Source organism: Capricornis sumatraensis, chromosome 8 (assembly GCF_032405125.1).
Source record: "Capricornis sumatraensis isolate serow.1 chromosome 8, serow.2, whole genome shotgun sequence".
Classification (NCBI taxonomy): domain Eukaryota; kingdom Metazoa; phylum Chordata; class Mammalia; order Artiodactyla; family Bovidae; genus Capricornis; species Capricornis sumatraensis.
This window is the reverse complement of record NC_091076.1, coordinates 100,306,791-100,328,924: the sequence shown is the minus strand read 5'-3', so window position 1 is coordinate 100,328,924 and position 22,134 is coordinate 100,306,791. Positions and strand designations below refer to the sequence as shown.

At 60.8% G+C, this 22,134-nt stretch overlaps 2 protein-coding genes across 8 annotated transcripts in view; one reads left to right on the top strand and one right to left on the bottom strand.

The window, feature by feature from the left end:
• Positions 1-4,349: 4,349 nt before the first annotated feature.
• SLC16A3 (solute carrier family 16 member 3) lies at positions 4,350-16,384 on the top strand. 3 transcript variants are annotated; one of them, XM_068977599.1, is made up of 6 exons: positions 4,839-4,901; positions 11,360-11,496; positions 12,499-12,746; positions 13,194-13,337; positions 13,627-14,391; positions 15,265-16,384. In XM_068977599.1, the coding sequence occupies exons 3-6, from the start codon at positions 12,524-12,526 to the stop codon at positions 15,516-15,518; spliced, it is 1,386 nt and encodes a 461-aa protein (XP_068833700.1). In that variant the 5' UTR covers positions 4,839-4,901; positions 11,360-11,496; positions 12,499-12,523; the 3' UTR covers positions 15,519-16,384. The 3 variants fall into 3 exon arrangements, with proteins under 3 accessions (XP_068833701.1, XP_068833699.1, XP_068833700.1); XM_068977600.1 differs by lacking the exons at positions 4,839-4,901; positions 11,360-11,496 and adding an exon at positions 4,350-4,411; XM_068977598.1 differs by lacking the exon at positions 11,360-11,496 and having other exon boundaries at positions 4,820-4,901.
• Positions 16,385-16,494: 110 nt separating this feature from the next.
• Positions 16,495-22,134, bottom strand: part of CSNK1D (casein kinase 1 delta) — a 35,525-nt gene continuing 29,885 nt past the window's right edge. For 2 of the 5 annotated variants that reach the window (XM_068978673.1, XM_068978672.1), the window contains one exon: positions 19,210-21,318. Coding sequence is in view for 2 of the 5 variants with exons in the window: in XM_068978672.1 (XP_068834773.1) it covers positions 21,268-21,318 (51 nt within the window). In the remaining 3 variants the exon portion in view is untranslated. Of the gene's footprint in view, positions 16,585-19,209; positions 21,319-22,134 lie in introns of those variants that run through there. The other 3 variants (XR_011145204.1, XR_011145203.1, XM_068978671.1) reach the window with 3 other exon arrangements.

The window sequence follows — 22,134 nt, the reverse complement described above, 5'->3', positions numbered from 1 at the left end:
CCCTGTGTGTGCCCCAACCTCGATGCCCTCACTGGCCACCCAAGGTAGAGCTCAGTTGACACGGGGGTGGGAATCAGGGGTGCAGGGTGATGGGCAGCTTTGGGAAGAATGGAGGGAGATGCCAGGCTGGGACAGGCCTCGATCTGAAAGCCAGCAGATAGATGTTGGTGTGTGAGGGGGCGGGGCAGGCTTATCCCCATGGGAGCCCCGGCCTGGACCCAACCAATCCCGCTGCACGACAAGGCAGGAAGGGGATGTCCCTGACAGGTGAACTGGGTGAGCTTTCAAGCCCTGCCAAGAGTGGTCACTTTACAGGCAGGACACTGAGGCCAGAGTGTGTCAGGGTTGACCTGGGCCACCTGCACGGCTCCCTCTCTGCTGGGCCCCTTCACCCCATGAGAAGAGTCTTGGGCACCACCTGCCCAGTGGCCCAACTGACCTTGGGTTCTGAATGCTCTGGGAGCAGCATCTACCCCATCTCAGTCCTATCTCTTAATGGCATGGGCACTGTGGCCACCGAGGAGAGGGGCCATTGGCCTGCCCAAGCCTGCTACCCCTGCCTGGACCCAGCCCCCCACAATGCGCTGCTGTTCCTCACCTCTCAGGTGATACCCTCCCTTCCGGGCCGTTGAAGGGTCAGGAGGAGTAGGCAATGGGGCGGCCCCTCTTGGGACTGAGCTTGGCCCAAGGAACAGCAACCAGCCAGGTCTGCAGGAGAAAGTCAATGGCTATCAGGGAGATCACCCACCAGGACCCAAGGCAGAGCCCACCTGGCCCCCAATCACAACCCCCAACTCAAATTCCTACTACAGACACCCCAATTTCCCCATAAAACCCCACTTCAGACATTCCCACCCCATTTGTTGTGGTTCAGTTGCTAAGTCATGTCCGACTCTTTGTGACCCCATGGACTGCAGCATGCCAGGCTCCCCTGTTCTTCACTATTTCCCAGAGTTTGCCCAAGTTCATGTCCATTGAGTTGATGATACTATCTAACCATCTCATCCTCTGTTGCCCTCTTCTCCTTTTGCCTTCTGTCTTTTCCAGCATCAGGGTCTTTTCCAGTAAGTTGGTTATTCCCACCCCCAGAGACACCTCCAAACCCTACCCATACCCTCACCCCCATGCCCAACACTGGGTGGGGAGGGCAGATGAATCAGGCTGGACTGGACAGGGATCTGGCCTCTGTAGCCTGTTTCTATCTCTGCCCATAGCCTGGGCCAGCCAAGTGGTCAACAGGTTAGTTTTTCAGGGCTCTTGTTCTGAGAAAAAGCTGAGGGGCAAGCAAGGAGGAAGGGGAATGGCCTGCCTCAAGGAGGGGCCCGTGCACCGCTGGCCTCGAGTCTTCTGGAAAGGTGGGCTCCCCACCCTGCATCGTGGAAGGTGTGGCCCAGGGGTGCTCTGAGTGAGGACCGGCTGTGACAGTCCTGTTTCCAGGTCCCTAAGGACGGTGCGGTACAGGAGCTAGACCCCACAACAGGGGGCCCTGGCTCAGCCATCAAGCCTGTCCCATGACTTGGCTTTCTTCAACTGACCCAGCCTACACTGGCCCCGATCCTGACCACAGGGTGGTGGCAGCCAGTGCTGGGTGGCACAGGCAGGCCTGGGGTAGGACGAATGGACTGGGTGGGGCCTGGAGTTGGGTGGGGAGCACCCAGGGCTCAAGGATGGGCCATCTGTATGGCCCCATCAGGCCCAGGAAGGCTTCCCCTCGCCTACAGTCAGGCTCTGTGTAGGAGCAGGGGGCCTGTCCCACACCCTCCCTGGGGGTGCTGCTGCTAAGACCCTCAGAAGTCTCTCCAGGTTTCAAAGATAATTTTCGGAGATAGTGGCACAGTGGAGCCTGGTTTCCACCCACTCAGACACCGGGATGAGGATGGGCCTGGTAGACTTCTTCTCCCCTTGGGGACGGTGGAGCACAGCCCACCCCCCAGGAGCTGCAGCAGCTGGGGAGGGGGTGCAGGCAGCCCTGGATGCTCCTCGGTGCATGTTCCAGGGCCTGATGGGACCTGCAGCTGTGATTTGGAACAACTAGAAGAATTAGAATCCAGGAGACGGGGCAGGTGGGGGCACTGGCAGGGGCGTGGTGGGCCGCAGGGGAGGGTGCAGGTTGGGTCATGAGGGAGAGTGTCCCCCACCTCACCGGGAGCTGCTGCACCCCCCCAGGTCACCTACCCACTTCCCTTTCCACCCACTCCTTTCTCAGAAAGGGGCAGCCTGGTGTGGGGGCTAGCCCAGGGTGACTGTGGGGGGCCAGTCACTGGAGGAGGCCTGGGGCGGGCTGCCACTGGCCTTTTCTGCTCCTCCACTGCACTGCAGAATGGCACCCACTCCTTCCCTCCTGTGCTTAAGGCTCCTGGTCCCGGAAAGAAGACTGAAGCACGCAGGGGGAGGTCGGGGCTTGGAAGGCCGAGGGTCTCAGGTGGCAGAGGTTCCTGGCCCTCCGTTCCAGGGCCCTGGTCCAGGGGATGGCCTGGGAGGAGTCTGCTCTGCCCTTCCACTGACTGGCAGCAGGTTGGTTTCCCACGCAGAGCCACACACAGCAGCCATCACTGCTACCCGGCTTTGGTCTTCCTTCACATTCCCAGTCAAGGCTAGGGGGACTTCCAACGTCTGGGCGAGACAATCCCTCTACTGCTAGGGGGTAGGGGGCGGGGGCTGGTAAGCAGGTGCCTGATCAGCCTGCCCCCTCTCTCCCCTCTGGTCTTCCATGTCTGAGGGGCCCTGGGTCTGAGAAACTGTTCTCTCCCTCCTTGGGGCTCCTGCAGGGACACAGTGTCCCTGGATAACCATCCCCAGCCCTCCCAGATGGACCCTTGGGGTCTCTCTCCTTCTGCAGGAGCAAGGGTGGACCCCAGGAACTCTCTCAGAGCACTGGGTCTCAGATCTCCCCGGTCTCAGATTTGAGAGAAGACCCAGCCCTAGTTTAAGGGGTGCTGAGAGCAGTCAGGAGGACCCCAGCCACACCACATCTGTCTCCCTTCGTTGGCCACCCTGAGCTCTTCCATTTGAGGGCAGGAGATGGGGGTTGGGGGCTGTAGGCCTGGGGCTCTGGTCCCTGTGGTGGTGGTGGGGCACCAGCTCCCAAGTCTTATGAAGATGGGGTAGGGCATCCAGGTGATGGCAGGAGGGGCCCACGCAGGGCAGGGTGTGGGTCTAAATGATCTGAGGCAGAGCAGGGAGATGCTCCACCCCAAAGGCTGAAGTCTCAGTACAGGGGTGGGATTCTCTTCTGTAGCTCTGCCCTGCACCCCCACAGATGCCCTCCCAGGTTGGTGTACCTTCTACCTCCAGCTGTGAGGAAGCCCGTGATCGTTGTTGGTTGGTGCAGGCAAGTGGGGGTATCACCTGAGACCCTATGGGGACCCTCTTCCTTCCCAAGGGCCCCTACAGACATCCAGGGTCCAGGCCAACTCAGTGGGGCTTCTCCTGGGAGGGCTACGCAGAGCTGCTGCTGGAGGGCTTGGGCTGGGCTCCCTGCTGTCTTGTATATGCATGCCTATGTGGCAACCTCTCTAGCATGTGGGGGTGAGGGTGGTTGGGCCCCAGGCCAGGGTGGCAGCAACACCTGGCCCAGCCTCTGTGATTGCTAGGGCTCTTTGGACAGGGGATGGTGCTGGGGTGGTCTCCCAGCATTCAGGGAAAAAAAAAAAAGGATCAGAAGTCCTCAGTGGACTTGGTGTCTCCGAAGGAGTGGTTGGATGGTGAACTCTGGGCTAGATGGCCCACACCACCCTCTGCCCACCCTTCTTTACTGTGCCAAGGGGGGTTAGCCACCCCACTGGCCTCTGGAGGGGGTAATCCTCCAGAGGATGCACCTAGGGATGCTCACTCTGTCACCCTGTCTGGAATGAACAGGAATCTTTGAGATAAACCCCAGAGACACCATTGCTTGGCCTCCTGAAGTCCCTGAACACTTGGGTGTCTCGTGGAAAGTGTCCTGTGACTTGAGACCAGTCACCAAGCGGTGTCCTGGGCCCAGGCCACTCTGGTTCCTCTTTAAACCTTAGTTCTTTCCATGTTGCAGATGAGAAAAAGCGGGCTTGAAGCACCTTGCCTAGGACCGGCTGCGATTAAATCTCCCCTTAAATGAGGGTCTGCGGAGTATGGCGATGGGGAACACGCCTTGGGGCCCCACCATCCCCCAGCACAGCCAGGTTCTGGGAGCTCGATTGGAGGAGCAGCGGTTGTATTTGACTCCACAGGGGAAACGGAAGTCAGAGAGGATGACATCTTTGACCAAGATCACTCAGGCGGGGTGGGGGGACGGGCGATGTTCGCCTTCTCCCTCCTCCCCAGCCCAGGAAAAGGGGCGCCGCCCGCCTTGGAGAAAGCAGAGGTTTCGGTGGGGGCGCAGATCCCAGGGGGCTTGGCTAGGGTGGCCTGCAAAGTCTCAGAGCTGAGTTGAGAGGTGAGAGTCCCACGGGTTCCGCGTGCTCTTGGTGGTGTGGGGTGTGGCTGGGTGCGCACGCTCACTTGTCAGCGCGGCCCCGGGCGCGGGGGGCGACAGGGGTCGGTGCCTCGGAGAACGCGGGACCCAGTGCGCTCGGTACCAGCCCGGGCAGAGAGAGGCGAGACCGCACAGAGTGGGAGACGAAGGGCCGGGAGGGGGCTGCGGGCCAGGGCTCTCTTCTCAGCGCCAGGGGTTGGCGTGGCTGGGGGGCCGGTCTGAGGGCGCGGGGCAGCGGAACTGATCCGGCGAGAAGGCGCAGTCCGCGCCGCTGTCTGCGCCGTCGGGGAGTACTGGGTCGCCCCTCCCGCGGGGTCCCGGCGGGGCGGCGCCAGGCGGCGGTGACGTGCACTGGGGAAGTGCCGCGCGAGCGGCCGGAGCACTGAGTCGCCCCCGGCGCGGCGCCTGGCAGCGAGGCGGGCAGAGGCGCGCGGCTACCGAGCGGCAGCAGGTAGGCATGGCCCGATGCTCCGCGGCTCCGGGACTGGGACTCTCCCAGCCGCCCCGGTGCTGAGTCTGCTTCCGGACTGGGGGCGATCTGGAGGTCCGCGCTTTTTGCCTTTCACCCTTCTGGTGTGGGGACACGCCGGGCACATGCGAGCTCCCCACCTCCGGGGCGCCTCACTGAGGAGCCCAGGGAGCCAGCCGCACCCCTTTGAGCCCTCGGACCTGGGTTGCACGACCTCGGCTTCCCGGGCTCCTCCGGGCGCCCCTCCGTCGAGCGACCCTCGGGGGCTGGGCACCGCCAGGAGGCGGCTCTGTGGGGCGGACGAGAGGGTTCCGGGTATAAATAGCTCAGTTCGCTGCGTATGGCCTGGGCGCGCCGGCTATATTTGGTGGAGCTAACGCCTGGCCCGGGCCCCCTTCCCGGGGGGGAAACGGGGAGCACGTATTCTCCGGGCCGGGGGTTGGGGTGGGGTGGTAGTACCCGAGGGCTCACCTCCTTCCTGTTCTCACCGCCGCCCTAAACACTCACCAACCCACACCTGCCCTCAGGCAATGGGTTCTGATCGAGACCTGGGTAGATAAATAGGGAACCCGCTCCGGCATCAGACTGGACTCCCCGAGCTCACTTCACTCTCCTCCCAGGTCCCGAGCTCTGGGAAAGCCAGGTGGGGCCTCAGGGCCTCGGTTTATTTATCTGCAAAGTGGGTTAACAACTCATCCACCCGGATGCTGGCCCAAGCCAGTAGCCGGCAGGCCTGTGAACGGGAGGGAAGCAGTAGGGGTAATGGCCTCCGGGCGTGGCAGGGAGTGCTGCCTGGATTCTGGGAGAGGGGCAGGCACAGCCCCTGGGGCCAAAGTGCTTCTCTGTCCCAGAGGCACTAGGCTGTACGTCCAGAGGTGCTTGGGACGACAGGATCACTCTGTGTTATGACCATGGCCAGGCTGAGTGGTCCACGGGACAGAGGATGGCAGCTGGACCTATGGCCTTTATGCAACCTAGGTCAGAGAGGTTTGTCCAAAGTCAAGAGGAGGAGTGGGTGTGGTGGGGGTTGGAGGGTTCTGGGGTCCAGCACCTCATTCTGAAGGCTCAGGAAGTCTTCGGCTGTCAGATGGGTGCTGGGAGGGACGGGCTTATGGAGGAGTGTGTCCTGGAGGATGGACTCAGCCCCTTGACTGATGGACAGAGGCTTGGGCTCAGCTTAAGGAATTGCTCCCATGGTGTGAGGTCTGCCCCCAAGGGGTTCTGAGGATGGCGGTGGCAGTGCCCAGACAGGTCTGGCACCTTGCTGCCCAGTCTGTGGTATAGTCAGTGCCTAGGTTGGACATTGGGAGGCCCAAGGAGATCCCAAGGCAGGCTCTGTAATGACCCCACGTGACCTTGGGCAGGGCCTGATACCCAGAAGGTAACTCAGCTGTCACTCACTACAGCTGGACACCTCTGCTTGCAGGGCAGCGAGGAGAGGCAGGCGTTCATGCTCCTCAGGAAACTGACCAGGGAGAGCGTGTGGAGCAGGGTCTGTGGGGCCCCACTCTCTGGCTGGTGGTGTCTGCAGGACAAGGCTGGCTTGCTCCAGGGCAGGACTTGCAGGGACCTAGCAGGTGTGGAGGGGCCGGTGCCGCCCCTTCGAGGTGAGGAGCCCAGTAGAGCGACCCCAGGGCCCCCCGCGGCCCTTCTGCGAGGAAGCCAGTGGAGAAGACAGCCAGGCAGAGCCATCAGTCCACTGGACGCGCCTCCGGATCAGGCGGGATCAGGCGGGATCAGGCCTCCGGCGCTTCGGGCACTGGGCCCGGACGCAGGGGCGGGGCCGGGCGGGGCGGGGCGGGGCGGGAGCGGACAGGGCCTGGGGCTCCTGCCGGCGTCGTCTCGGCGAGCGCAGACCTCCCGGCTTCAGTCTCCATCTGTGAGATGGGCCGTGCGAGGAAGCCGGTCACGGAGACCCAGGGTTCTCAGTCAATGTTTCGAGCGCCGGGCCGCGCCCACTTGGCCCAGCTCCAACGCGGGAACAATGAAGAGTGCCCCGCCCGGGGGGAACCACGGGGTCCCTTTTGGCGCGCTGGGAGGCCCAGTGCGGCTCAGGGGTTCCTTGACCCTGGGTGGCCTTACGTGTTGGCCCTGCGCTCTGGCCAATACGGTAGCGGACAGGGAGGGCGTCTACTCCAGGCAATACGGCAGCGGCTCCTCCCTTGGAGCGGTCACGTCCCCCACGTCCCGCGCGCTGCCTGGCAGCGGGGCTGGGGCGGGGCCGCCCGGAGCATCCTCTCGTCCCACCCCCACCTGCCCCCAGCGCCCCCCAGGGTCGGCCGGATTCCCACCTGCCCAGCCGGAAGCTGAAATAGGAAGGATCATCCATCCTGCTCCCTGGGGTGGGGGTGGGGGACGACCAGGGTTCCACTTCCCCCTCCCCAACCGTTCTGATCTCAGCCAAACCCCCGACCTTCTACTTGCTCCAAAGCCCCCAGGTGGTGGTGGTGGGAGCTAGGAACCCAGTTTTGGTGGAAGGGTCCCTTCCTGGCTGGTGGGTCTTGCTGACACAGAGATCACCTTCTGGGCCTTGGTCTTAGGTGACAGTTTAGGGCTGGGGCAGGGGTGCGCTGCAGGAAGTTGAGTGGGACAAGGTGGCCACGTGGATGGGCAGCCTAGGCAGGGCCAGGCTGGGCAGGGTTGGGTCCAGGCCTGAGGGGGGTTAGCTTGGGCCTGTTCAGCTACCTTCAGGCCCCTCCCCATTGCCCTCTGAGCTTCCTAGAGGAGGAGGCCCCCCAACAAGGTAAACAAAAAAACATCCCCAGGGCCACTCTCGAATGGCCTTCTTGTCATAACTGGGTGATGGAGGTGGAGAATGACTCAGAGCTACGGGCTGGCCTGGGCAGCAGTGTCCAGTCTGGTGAATGAGACCTTTCTTTCCACCCCACTGGCCCCTACAAGACATGAGCCCACAGGAGAGCTTGTGGGAGCGCTGGGCATGTGCGTGGTCAGAGAAGGTGGGGTGGAGGGCCCAGGCCAGGCTCAGAAGGCCTGGATCAGACTTTCACCCACTGCCCAGCTCCCACCTCCCCAGAAAAAGCCTCAGGCACCTCCCTCCAGTCACAGCTCCAAACACCAATGAGGGAAGCGCTGAGATGCATCCTGTCCCCACTCTTGGAAAGGAGACAGGCACTCTGATCAGAGTGTCCTGAATGCTCTGGTTACCTGTGCACAACAGGGACGGCAGGCCAAAGAAGAAAGGGAGCCCCGCCCTCCTCCTGAGGGTACAGCCACCCCCATGGGCTTCAGGGGCCTTGAGGCCTGAGGAGCCAGGAGCTAGCCTCACTGGGCTGTTTCCCTGTTGCTCAGGCATGTCTTCCAAGCCTCCTGGTGCGGGAAGAGTCAGGAAGGAATGTAATTGCCCCTTTCTTGCCCCGCCCACCTGGAGCTGGTCTCCAAGGACTAGAGGTCCAGTTAGGTAACTGGCCAGGCTGGAAACTGCACCGACGAAGCACATGGGACAGGCCACAGGCTCTGGGGCTGAATGCCCCTTTCCTGGTTCATGGCCTGCCCTGGAGGCTGACAGGCCACAGACCCAGGACCCGAGGTGGGTGAGGGAATTGCCAGTATAGAGGCCTAAGGGGCAGCAAGCCTGTGGCTGGAATGGAGTGGCAGAAGGGGCCCGGAAGGTGGTGAGGCCACCAGGACATGGTCAGGGCTGACTCTGAGGTGGGAGCGTGGGGTCAGGTTGGGAACACGCTGGTGTGTTTGCACTAGCTCTTTGGGTGGAGATGTAGGGGTGGGGGTGAGGCTGGGCACCCTCGCCACCAAGGACATTCAAAACTGGTGAATGTAGTCAGAGAAGGGGGCCATGGGAAGAGGGGTGATGCAGAAGTTTGGAGCCTCACACCAGCTAGGACCCTCACCCAGAAAGCCAGTGGGTCCCTGAGGCAGCAGCTGGCAGGGGCCCCTGATGTAGGAGGGCACGAGGGATGGGTCATTCAGAGGGATCTCTGTACACGTGCCTCTTTGGGCCAGGACCTGGGAGCAGCCCCTGGAGCCTCACCTGACCCAGAAGAGGGCACACATACCCACCTGGGAGATCAGCTTTCCGAGGCCTGGAGGGTGGGTTATTTCTGGGCTGGGAACGTGGTTTGCGTGCTTCCCTGTGAGAGTAAATGTCACTGAAAGGACAGCCAGCCGGCACGCGCCAACAGATGTGCTGGCGCCACCTCCCTCTGTGCTGTGCTGAGGGTCCCCGACCAGTCCCCGAGGGGGCCACTCCTCCCACCCTAGGTTTCCCTTGGAGTGTCAGCCAGCCTGTGCCCCAGCCTGCCTCCTCCACAGGATAGGCTGGCCTGATGAGGCCATTCTGCTCTTGGAAATCTTAGCTGCCCCCACCCCTCGCCATAAATACACAGAGCACTTCTGGGTGAATCCCCTTTGCCCCCAACCTAGAGACCCCTGCTCTCCATCATTCCCTGCTTGCACACCCTCCCCCACTGCAAATTGAAGTTCACTAGAAATCTCCCTTCGAGAACCATCTGATGTGGGGAACAGGGTGGGGGTCATCTCAGTGTGGCTGCAACCTGGACTGGGGGCTTAGCCGGGAGAAAGCAGTGTCTCTGGGGTGTTCAGGGGATGGTGGGAGAGATGACCATACACGACCTTGATCCAGGCGTGCGAGATGGCCCCCTCCTTGCGTGAGCCTTGGCCCCTACAGGTCCTGGAACACGCTGTACCCTCCTGCCTCTGGGCCTTGGCACCTGTCCCTCTGTCTCCTCACCCTCCCCAATGCTCTTTCTCCTCAAGATCCTGGAGGCCTCCAGGGAGGACCCAGCCCTGGCGGGCAGAGAATAGGGCTTCAAAGGTTGTGGTGCCCATGATTCCCCTGGTGCCCCAGGTCTGGCTGATGGAACCAGGGAGATCTTAGAGGGAGGCCCTGTCTTATAACCGTGGGTTTATAAGTGTCTGGCTATTCCTAATTGCTCACCCCAGACACACTCTCCTCTTTGGCCTCCACATGATCCATTTGATTTACTTTACAAAGCTCATAACCTCAAACAAGCCAGGATACTGAGGACAACCAATCCCTCAGTGTCCCCGTGACCACAATCACGACCACTGTCTGGAGTCCTCGGTCAGGGATTCCTATGTTTTCTGCCTTAGTGTCATTGCATCGCGGAGCATTCACATTCCTAAGAATATACTTCGTTGTTGTTTGTTTGTTTTAATATCACTCAGCTGCACGTACCTTAGAGACCCTTTAAACTTAATGCTCACAAGGGGAAGGGCAGAGGTTCAGTGCCCCCACGGCACCCAGTGAGTTTGGGATGACATTTGTCCACTTGTCCCATGCCAGGCTCAGGCATGTGGCCATGTGATCCAAGGCAGGGCTCTGCAGAACCTGGGGTGGGCCACTCTGGAGCTGTGCTCAGACTGTCCGGGCGCAGAGGCCCTTGTCTTTCCTCCAGTCCTGTCCCGGGTTGTGTGTGGCCTCAGATGCAGAGGTGGCCACCCAGCGGGCTGCACCGGGTCACGGGGCTGTGCCTGCATTTGTGGGAGGATGAGGGCTCCCTTGACTGGGGTGCCCCCGTGTACCTTTTGGCTGTGTCCCCAGATGGCTGCATGCCTCTTGGCCTCAGACACACCCTCCATCCTGCTCACTGAAGTCCAGGTGTCTTCCGAACACCGGGGTCTGAGTGCAGGGAGAGGTGAGGGCTTCTCTTGGGTTTCCCAGTGGCGCCTGTGGCCCTGGCCCAGCTGAGAAGCAGCGCAGGCTCTGAAGGTGGACCTCTGGCCCAGTCTGGGGGTGATGGCAGCGCTGCTGTTCTGCTCCAGTGGGCTGTATCTGCCTTGTCATCACCCTGATAGCCAGCTGGCTCCTGGGGTCCAACCATCAAAGGGTGGTGCTCAGACAACAGCTCCTGCTTGCAATCATCTACAAAGCTCCTAACCCCGCCCCCGCCCCCACCCAGACACCCTCTGAATCAAAGCCCAGGATCCCCTCAACTCCACTGCGGGATCACAACCTGGATACCCCTTCCCCATACTGAATCAGAGTCTGGATCCCTCCAGACTACTGAATCAGGGGCCCCAGAGGGCACAGCCCCTGTGGCCAGGGTGCTGGGGGGCAGGCTGGAGGTGGGGGTGGGTGGGTCTTATTCCCCACATTCCTTTGCTCTGCACACTGAAGATGTGCTCAGACAGGCCGGGCACAGAGGCCCTTGTCCTCACTCCAGAGTCCTGTCCCAGGTTCTGTGGAGCCTCTGATGCAGGACTGGCCACCTGGAAGGCTGTGCCAGGTCAACAAGGATCCGAGGAAAAGGGGCAAGGGGTGGAGCCAGGACAGATTACGAAACCCAGGCGGGCGGGCTGATAGGAGGGCAGTGGCGCTGCTGTGCAGCTGCCCTGGTCAGGAGGTCCCTGGGCATCACGCAGGTAGGAGTGTTTACACCACGGAATCGGCAGATACTACCTATCAGGGCTTCCTCCACCAGGGAGCTGGCTTATAGCTCACCGCGGGTGGGGAGACACGGAGCTTCAGTGGGCAGCGAGTGGCTGGATCCACCAAGCCCTCCCTTGCCCACGCCTGCAGCAAAGAGGCCTACTCTGTCCTTGGAACAGCTTCTGTAAGGTGAGGCTGATTTCTGGGATTTGGGGATTTCTGGAGCGAGGATCGGGGATGAAAATGGGCGGGGAGAGGAGGATCTCCAGGTGGAAATCAAGTTCCTGGGCCTCAAATGAGCTAAGTTCCTGGGGTTTACAAGAAGGAAGTTGACCCCAGGCTTCCGCGGGTTTGGGGCTGACAGTGGGTGTGGCCAGCTTCCACTGGGCAGCCTGGGGCTGCAATGGTTTGGTCTGGTGGGCTGGATGGAAGCTGTTCTTCCCACCGTTCCCTCACCAGAAGAGTAAACTCCAGCAGCCGGACAGAGGTAGGTGGGTGATAACAGGATGGGACAAGTCGGGGCCAGCACAGTGACCCCCAGCCTCCCCGTCTGCTCCCCCACTCAGTCCCTGCACAGCACTGTGTGCCTCCTCAGACTCTCACTTCTGGTGCAGTGTGATCAGAGTGGGAAGGACGGGGAAGCCCTGTCCTCCTGGAAGTGGGAGAGCAAGGCTGGCCACATCTAGACTGAGGTCTTGAGGGACAGCACCACAGACCGAGCCCCAGGCCCCACCAGTCCTGGCTTCACTGCCCGAGGTGCTGGTGGCTAGCGCCACGCGGCTTCCCGACACAAGGTCAGGCAGGAGACCAGAGCGCGGCTGATTTCCCCACTGGGGTCTGCCCTCCTCAAGAGGTAACCTGAGACCTGGCTGAGCCCAAAAAAGCCACTGCCCTTTAGAGCTAGTTGTGTGGGAGCAGGCCAGGCCTGCGCAGGGGAGGGAGGAGGAGCCGCAGCTCTGGTCACCCCACACCCTGCTGCCCTGCACCCAGTGCAGGTGAGGGGCAGAGGCAGGGTTCTCAGGTAACATCAGGTGGCTGGCCCGGCCCAGAGCTGAGCTCCTACTGGGGGCTAGGGCCTGAAGGGAGGGGCGGCCTGTCGGGTGCCCGCCCTCAGCTACACCTGTGTCCCCACGCTGCTGGGCTGCAGCTGGGTGACTGACAACTGAGTCAGCCTGGCTTCCTCTTTCTCAGGGACGCGGAATCAGCCCTCCTGGTCATGGGAGGGGCAGTGATCGACGACGGCCCGACCGGCATCAAGGCCCCGGATGGGGGCTGGGGGTGGGCCATCCTCTGGGGCTGTTTCGTTATCACGGGCTTCTCCTACGCCTTCCCCAAGGCGGTCAGTGTCTTCTTCAAGGAACTCATGCGAGAGTTTGGGATAGGCTACAGTGACACGGCCTGGATCTCCTCCATCCTGCTGGCCATGCTCTACGGGACAGGTGAGCAGGGGCTGTCATGCCAGGTGACCACCTCTCAGAGTTCACCAAGTTCACTTCTGGGCAAAATGCCCTGGGGGCTGGGGGCTGGGTGGTGCATCCAAGTGTCCGCAGCCTTGGTCCCTAGAGGCAGCTGGTGGGAAGCCTTCGAGGGGTCTCCAGAGGGCAGGCTGGCACGGCCAAAGCTGTCTGAGACCCTGTCCAGAGGGCCGTATCCGCACAGCCGTGCTGGATCCCAGAGCCGTCCTCGCTGCCTGCCCTGACCAGTCAGGAGAGATGCCCCCAGTGGGGACCGTTCCTTGTGAGCCATGCTTTACTTAGGAACTGACACGTGACTGTGGTGCCCCTGTGTCTCCTGCGCCGGGCTGTAGGGGCCTCGGGGAGGGGCAGGTCTCCTTGGGCATGGACAGCCTTGGTCCCGCGCCTTAGCTGCTATCCCTCACCCTCCAGGCCCACTCTGCAGCGTGTGTGTGAATCGCTTTGGCTGCCGGCCAGTCATGCTTGCAGGCGGCCTCTTGGCGTCCCTGGGCATGGTGTCTGCGTCCTTCTGTGGCAGCATCATCCAGCTCTACCTCACCACAGGGGTCCTTACTGGTGAGTGAGGCCCCGCCAGGAGTGGAGTGGCCGGGTGGCAGTGGTTCCTGTTGACAGAAGAGATAGGACCTCCTGGGGGAGGCCAGCTGTGGGGTGTCCCTGCCAGGCGCCCATCTGTCCCTTGTTCCCCGTCTCTCCCAGACACGTGGGCTGGTGTCGGGGGCTCTGAACACACACTGGGTCCCCTCACTTGGATGCCTCAGGTCCGCACGTGAATCATTCAGGCGGGTGCCCGTGCCTGGGAGAACCTGGGCCGGGACACCTGACTCACCTGCCTGCTCCCCTCCAGGCTTGGGTTTGGCGCTCAACTTCCAGCCCTCACTCATCATGCTCAACCGCTACTTCAACAAGCGGCGCCCCATGGCCAACGGGCTGGCGGCAGCAGGCAGCCCGGTGTTCCTGTGCGCCCTGTCCCCGCTGGGGCAGGTGCTGCAGGACCACTATGGCTGGCGGGGCGGCTTCCTCATCCTGGGTGGCCTGCTGCTCAACTGCTGCGTGTGTGCCGCACTCATGCGGCCCCTGGAGGCACCCCGGCAGAGTTCAGGTTCGGGGCCTGCACCCCAGCGGCCGCCCCGGCGGCTGTTGGACCTGAGCGTCTTCAGGGACCGTGGCTTCGTCATCTATGCCCTGGCTGCCTCCATCATGGTGCTGGGGCTCTTTGTACCACCTGTGTTCGTGGTGAGCTACGCCAAGGACCTGGGGGTGCCCGACACCCAGGCGGCCTTCCTGCTCACCATCCTGGGCTTCGTCGACATCTTCGCTAGGCCCACCGCCGGCTTCATCACGGGGCTCAAGAAGGTGCGGCCCTACTCTGTCTACCTCTTCAGCTTCGCCATGTTCTTCAATGGCTTCGCCGACCTCACGGGATCCACGGCCAGCAACTACGGTGGGCTGGTGGTCTTCTGCATCTTCTTCGGCATCTCCTACGGCATGGTGGGGGCCCTGCAGTTCGAGGTGCTCATGGCCATCGTGGGCACCCAGAAGTTCTCCAGCGCCATTGGCCTCGTGCTGCTGCTGGAGGCCATAGCTGTGCTCATTGGGCCGCCGTCCGGAGGTGAGTGCTGGTGGGGGGTGCGGGGGGGTGGGGGTGCGAGCGGCCTTCCCTCCCTGGGCCTGGCTAGGCCCTTGGGCAGTTTCCACACCTGCTCTTCCTGGGGAGGGGACTCACCCTGGGGAGCTCTTAGCTGGAAAGGCCTCCACCACCGCTCCCACCCGTCTAGCCAGGTCACCATGTATCTCTGCACATGGGCAGCTGACCTCAGTGGGGGAACACAGCCTCTTGCACATCCCAGGACCTGCTTGGTTTCATTGTGGGAAGAAGCCCATGGGCCTGAGCCATGGCGATGGCTCTAGGGTTGGAGTCCTGGTCCTCCTTTCTGGCTGTCCCCACACCCTGGGGACACTCAGAGCTGAGGCCAGGGTTGGCTTCTGTTACCCTGGACTTTTGCTTTATTTTTTGATAGCTGAGAAGATAGGGGTGGGGATGTGGGAGCAGTGTGGCCCTGCCAAGTCTCTGCACCTGGGTTTGGGTCTCTCCAGCCAACCCTGTAGGCCCTCTACCTCCCACTTGACCTGGGGCCTTTCGCTCTTCCTGCCTGGGGTGGGGGGGCCAGGGTTCTGGTGTGAGGAGGCGCCTGAACTGGGGTCCCAGTGTCCTTCTGGGGTCCAGGTGGTTCCTGTGAGGGCCACTGCGGCAACAGGCAGCAGGGTCAGACCCTTCAGGTGGCCTTGGATGAGGCCCCTACTCAAGGCTCTGCTCTAAACCCTTGTCAGATCCACTCTGCTTTAGCCTCTGGGTCTCTGCTGCCTGGGGCAGGGTTAGGGGGTGGTGGGCAGTGAGGGTGGCTGCCTTAAGGGTCCCAGGCTATCCTGGTGACTGGGGGTGGAAGCTTCAGCCCTGGGCTGACCCTGTCTCCCTGCACTGCAGGCAAGCTCCTGGATGCGACGCACGTCTACCAGTACGTGTTTATCCTGGCGGGGGCCGAGGTGCTGGCCTCCTCCCTCGTGCTGGTGCTGGGTAACTTCTTCTGCATTAGGAAGAGGCCCGAGACGGCCACGGAGGAGGAGCGCCACAAGCCCCCAGAGGATGTGAGGGTGGACTCCCGGGAGGTGGAGCAGTTCCTGAAGACGGAGCCTGAGAAGAACGGGGAGGTGGTTCACACCCCGGAAACGAGCGTCTGAGCCTGGGGAGGACGGCAGGGGTGCAGGGAACTGGACAGAGACCGTCAACGCTCGTATTTATTTCACAAACAGGACCAGCTTGGGCGGGGCCTTCGGCTCCGCGCCAGCTGCCCGGGCAGTGGATCATCACCCGATCAGTGTTTTTCAGGGGAGGTGGCGGGGTGGGAACGTGTCATTCCGAGGTGGATCTGCGGTGAAGCCAAGCCGCGAGGTTATGAGCCGTCTGCACCAGGGACCCCACCTGCTGACCCCAGGGAGCCCAGTGCCCACCGCTGGGCTCAAGGACCCAGAGACCCAACGCTTTGGAGACAACACAACTTTAATCAGGGGGCGGGGCCAGGGACAGCTATGGAGCGGGCACTGCCACAACAGGCCTCCCCACGTGCCCATGAGTGCCCTGTCCTACTGGGTCTCCCGTGTGCCCCAGCCCACCCCTTTTATGAGCGTCTTAGTGGACAAAGCTCCCTCCTTCACCTCTGAAAGGTTTGAGATAAACCTGCTCTTACTTAGGGACAGCGGTCTAACCGTTGACCCCAAATGTCTTTCTCAAAAGACAGCCTGCTTATTTTTACAAAGTGGTTTCAGTCCTCGTCAGCCACGTCAGCCTTCTAAATACTGCTTGTTCTGGACCCTGTCCTGTTGGACCTCAAACGGCTCCGCGCGTTCACACAGCACCCTGGTGGTCGGCAGGGAAGGGGCCACACAGCAGGGATGTGGACACCTAGGCTGGGATGTACATGTGGTTTCTGTTCACTGGTGTGTGTTTGAAGAAAAATGGTCTGCCTGCTTTTGTTTATTCACCCCTTGGTTAGCTGACAGTCATCCCACGTGGTCAGCGCCCAGGGCTGGTGTCTGGTCCCTGTCCTTTTCGAACAGCCCTGTTCAGCCCTGCCCTGGGTACCTCACACCCACCTGCCCTCGTGGCCAGCGGCGGCCTGTGTGGCTGGGAGCCCGGTCAGAGGCCGCTGGGGCCGCCTCAGTAGGTGGTGCGTCGAGGGCGCTGGGGACGGCAGCGGGCACCCTGGCGGGCCGCGTGCAGCCGGAGAGATGCCACATCCCTGCTCCTCTGAAACGAAAAGCAAGCAAAAGCTCACGTCCTGGGCCCCTCTCCCCAAGAGGTGTTGCCCTAAGGGGGCTGCTGGCTCCCTCCTCCATCTGGCCCTTGAGCTCTATGAGGGAGCCGGGCGCCTGCCTACAGCACCCTGCCCCATCTCATCCTTTCTGTCCTTCCCCTCTGCCTGGGCTGTGGGCAGTGCAAGCAGCTGCAAGGGTCAGGTGGTAGCCCTGCATCCACTGACCTCACCCTGTGCAAGGTGGGCCAGGCAGGGGCCAGCCCCTGGGAAAGCTGAGCCATGAGCACCCAACTTGTCAGCCCCACCTGTGGTCTCTGAACTGGAGTGGGGCAGGGAAAAGAGCACGAGTGGGTGGCCTGCTTGTGCCCTTCCCCCAACCCCCCCAGCCCTCATCATGACACCCCCTTCTCTCCTGGCAAGACCTTGGCCTGGCTGTTGCCAGTCATTCAGTTTTCTTGGGTCTCTTGGGACCAGCTGTGGGGGTGATCAGGGCCCCTGTATTCCATACCACCACCCCTTCACTCTCACCCTAAGCTGCCTCACTCGTCCCTACTCCCATCTGGGACCCTCTGCAGCCACACTGGGTATACCGTTCAGTGACTGAGATGGTGTGGGAGTCCCTCCCCTGGGGGTGGGACCCACGGCTGGTCTGGTGCTGGATCCATGCACCCCACGGTGCACCTGAGGCCCCCTGCCCCCACATTAGCTGGTTAAAGCATGCAGGGGCTCTGCCCAGATTGGAGACTGACTTGCAGTCTAACCCTAACCCTGGGGAGAGGGTGACCAGATAGTTCGGTCTGCCTGGTTTTCTGCTTCCAGGCATTTCCAGCTGTGCCCAAGACACAGAGAAAGAAAACTTCCTGTCCTCAGGAAGCTGTGGCTGCCAAGGGCCAATGGCCCTAAAAGCAGTTAGGAGAGCGGTCAGTGCTCTGGAATGGACAGGGCTCTCCCTAGTCCTCCAGACGTCCCACCGGAGGAGGCTCACACCCAGCTTCCCCTGAAGACACAGATGCGTGTGCTAAGCCCACTCTCACAGGCCCTTAGCAGCTCCTTGGAGGACACATACACATCTGCCTAAATCAGAAGTGGGGGCACATGAGCCAGGCGCCCTGCCAGAACTTGGGGCACCTGCCACCCTGTGTGGAGAACACCCTGGGACACATGTGCAGGCCCACACTGGGAGAGCCTGGCAGGAAGGCAGACCCCACTGTCCGTGGCTGCCCAAGGGTTCTGCCAATGGCAGTCTGGGAGGCAGCTGCCTAGACCTGCAGGGCCCCCTCATGGCTCCCCAAAGGACACTCCCCTGTAACCCTAAACATCCCTGCAAACAGTGGTGCCAAGGGGTGTGCTGCTTTCGTAGCTCCCAGCCAATGGGGGTGGGCATGGTCCCTAGGAGGAGCTCCAAGCACCCCATTCCGAGGTGACAGGGCCTGGGGGCACGGAGGAGGTGGAGGCTTGGACCCAGAGCTTGCTCTCCTGAGCACGGAGCCTGCCAGGCAGGTCAGGGGGTAGAGTTCTCCATGTTGGGAAGACAGAGGTGGTGAGGGGGCTGGGGAACAGGGCAGGCAGGCTCTGAGTGAAAGGGGCCAGAGTCCCTGTTCTGCCTGTGACCTCCCTCCTGGCAGGAGAACAAGAGGTGGTTCAGGGTTCACCTCATCACCATTTCAGCTGAGTCCAAGTGTCAGCAAGCTTAGGGGAGGAGGGGGAACCCATAAAGAAGAGCTCAGGCTCTTTCACATCCTCAGGGACCATCTGGCACAAGCCTGGCACACCTGGCTTGTGAGCAGTAAACACAAACCAGTGGCAGGTAGGAGACCCACCTGCCCCACCTGCTTCCCATGCATGCGGGTGGCATCACCAAGACTCTCCCTGTAGCACATGCAAGGCTGGCATACTCCGCTCCAGGACAAGTGGGGGTGGACCAGAAGGTGCTTAGTTACCACACATCTATGGGAACACATCTGTGGCCCCAGTTCAATAGGGAAGGACTTTCCTGTGGGGCCACACCTTCTCACTCGGCTCCGCCGGGTAGGGGTGTCTTGGTCTCCAACAACTCCAGGGGCAGAGGCAAGTGGAGGCCATGAGCCCAACAGCTGGAGAGATGATGCTCCCTTCCAGCACTGCCTGACTAGAAGGGACAGCACCTGGGGCGTGAGGGATGCAGGCTGGTGCTCACACTGGGATGACGACAGTCGGGCCCAAGCCCCTGTCCCAGCAGGGGCCCCTTCATGGGTACCATGAGCACCCCCCACGGGCAGTAGGAACATGGCTACGGGCCAACTACCATGCTCTTCACTCCCCAGAGAACACAAGGTGAGTGGCAGCATGTCCTTCCCACAGAGGTGGTTAAAGCAGGGGACGGGTGTGTGCTCACGGCCTACACCCGCAGCAGCTCAGCCACATCCCTGCCACGCCCCAGGGGCTCATCCCACCTGCTCCCCATCAGCTTATGAAAGTACGCCAACAGGCTCCAAAGGACAGACATGAATGCCCAGTCTCAGAAAATTAGTTTCACAAAGTTAATCTACACAAATCAAAACTCAAAACTGATGAAATAAAGACCACATGGCAGGGGCAGGGAAGAAAGGCAGAAGTCGTCATGAATTTATTATTTACATGGTGGTTAAGGACACAAATACAGTGGTCATACAAAAGCGCAGTTCAGAGACTGGCCACTGATACACAGGTTGATACAGACATTCCAACTATGTTTCCTGCAAGTCAGGATGGGGAGTTAAATATGGGGGGACCGGGGGGGGGGGGACACAACTGTCCACAACCACACTGCTGAGGACTCAGGGTTGGAGTCCACTTCTAAAATGCCATCTGGCAATTTCAGGTGAAAACCTGGATGCAGAACATCGGGGCCGCAGCTGCTAACAGCTCTCCAGGAGGGGGACGCCCACCTCTGAGGAAGGCACTGGGCCACGATGAAAGCCCCCAACTCACTCCAACCAACCCGAGCTCCCTCTACACTCCCAGAAACACAGCCCCACCTGGCCAAGTGTCCACACCCCGAAACACTTACAGAGTAGCCAGCTCAGGATTCAGAAAGAAGCAACCAGCTGCGTTCTGCGCCATCAACACAGCCGTCGGGGCCTCCTAGGACCAGCGTCGCTGTGCTGGGACTTTGGGGGCAGGAAGGGAGAACACAGACATGGACACCTTTCAGGTCCCTAGCTTCCTCCCAGTGCCTGTTTCTAAACAGAACACACTGCAGGGCAATGATGGGAAGAAATGTGAAAGTACCTATGAACATATATATTGCACCTCACTTCCAGAGACGGAGGCTCCTGTCTACCAGCCGCCACTACCAGCTGATGCCTCTGCTGCTGCTGCTGCAAAGCGAGGGAGGGTGTCTCAGGAACCCACCTGGAGCCTGGTTGCCCTGGAGGGTCTGTCTGGGGAGACTCGGCCCTGCTCTGCCTCTTGGCCTCTGTGGGGTCACTATGTCTCAGGGAAGGTCACAAAAGCATGTTATCTTTTACTCTCCTGGACATCAAGTCATCAGAGTCACCTGTTTCTTGGCACTTCAGAGTGGATTCCCTTGGGCCCGCTGGCCTTTCTGGGCAATGCTGGCACACAGGGCGGACACCACGGCCCTTGGTTTTGAGCAGAGATGTTAACCCAGACTGGGGGCCAACCTGCACTGGTAGTATCGACAGCCTATTTAGAAAATCTCCTAAGTTCGAAAGCACTGGGGCAACCACCACCAACATAACCAAACATGACTCCAGGGAGGAGCCCAAGTCTCTGAAATCCTCTCCCGAGGGATCAGCAACATGACGCGAAGCCGTGGCTTCTGCAGTCTTCAGGCTCGGCTTCCTTCTCGTCGCATCTAGGAAGGTCAGATCCATGGGCTGCTCTGTCGGGAAGCACCCGCTGCGCCTGTGCGTGTGGCCAGCACTTTCTAACTGCCCTGATGATCCAAGAATCCCAGAGGGTCTGCAGTGAGCGGGCATTTCAGTTTACAGTGGGGAAGGGAGCGTGACAGCCAAACTAGATTAATGAAGTCACGAGACACACGGCACACGGACACACGTTACTTACACACGCGCATATACGTGACAGAACTTCTGATGAGAAAATCCCTTCTCCACAGTGGACCACATAACAAACCACGAGACGCAGACCACAGAAACCCACGTGTGCTCTGCTCCCTGCCTCACTCCTACACAAACTCCACACCAGCACCTGCTTCAGAATTCTTTAAGTCAGCATCTTTAAGACCGCAAAAACAGACATGAAAGAAACAATAAAAAGACAGATTTCTTTACACAGATTTAAGCCAATAATTTTTAGCAAAATGATACAAAACTGTCTTAACCAAGTAGAAGATTGGTAGTTACAGTAGACTCGGCAGGGACACGGGTGCGCCACCACGGAGGGGACTGAAAGGCTCTTGGATGGGAGTTTGATTCTCTCTGCAACCGTCTCACTGCTTTCTTCCCAGCCCCGCTAGAACCGAGTTCATGGGGGCTCAGTGCAGCCCCTGGCGATGGCAGCGCTTGGAGTCTGTCCGGTTGGGTTTATGTTTTGTTTCCCCCATGGGCGTCGCTGGGTGGGTGGCCTGGAGAGCTCCCGGTGTTAACATTTCGGTTCTAGACCGGGGGCGTGTCACTAGTAACAGAGTAGATCAGCCATGCATTGTCTGCCCTCAGCAAAAAGGAGAGTTCTCATCGGTGCACGACAGACTGCAGACCACTGGACGCCACCCGACCGGGAATCTGTCGGAGCCAAAGCACAGGAGAAGGTCAGCGTGAGGCCAGAGGAGTGGAGCCGGTCAGGCTTGAGCACAAAACACCAGTGACAGCGCCCGGGGAGGAGGAAGGGACAGATGCCACCTAGCCCCTTTGGACATGTGCCCCCCAGCCACTCTGGAAGGTCCCTCGAGGCCAGGACACGTGCAGCAGAAAGAGTGACAGGAAGATGGGGAAGGAAGAAGAGCCATGCAGGCAAGGAGGCCACGGGGCCGCGAGCTCATGTCAGACCGGACGGAGTCCAAGCGGGCAAGAGATGCCCAGCGCCCCCTTCCTAGGAAGTAGCCTGGTGTTCTGAAATAGAGGACCAGGCCCCGAGTGGGCACTGGGACTCCACTTGGGGGAAGACGTGAAAAGCACTTCCCATCAAGATGTCCCCCAAGAGCGCAGTCACGTTACAACTACAGCCGGTCTGCCCCGCGGTGCCGAGTGGACAGAAGCTGCAAGCCCTCAGCTGGGAGGAGCCACAAGAGTCGCCACCAAGAGGGGAGCTGGGCTTGGGAGGCCCAGCCATGCACCAATGGCAGGGAGCAGGCGGCTGTGGCTGATGGCTTAATACAGACGAGAGCGTGGACAAGATGCTGGGCAGAGACCAAGTTCGAAAAGAAAAGCAAACGAGGAGGACAGAAATCAATGCTAAAGGAAGAGAGATGACAAAGCCAGGACAGCAGAGACCATCAGGAGTGTCTCACGGAGCAAGAGCGCAAGAGGCCCCACCAAGCGCGGCCCCCACAGCCAGCACAATACAATACACGTCCGGCGACCAACCTGGGACCACAAGGC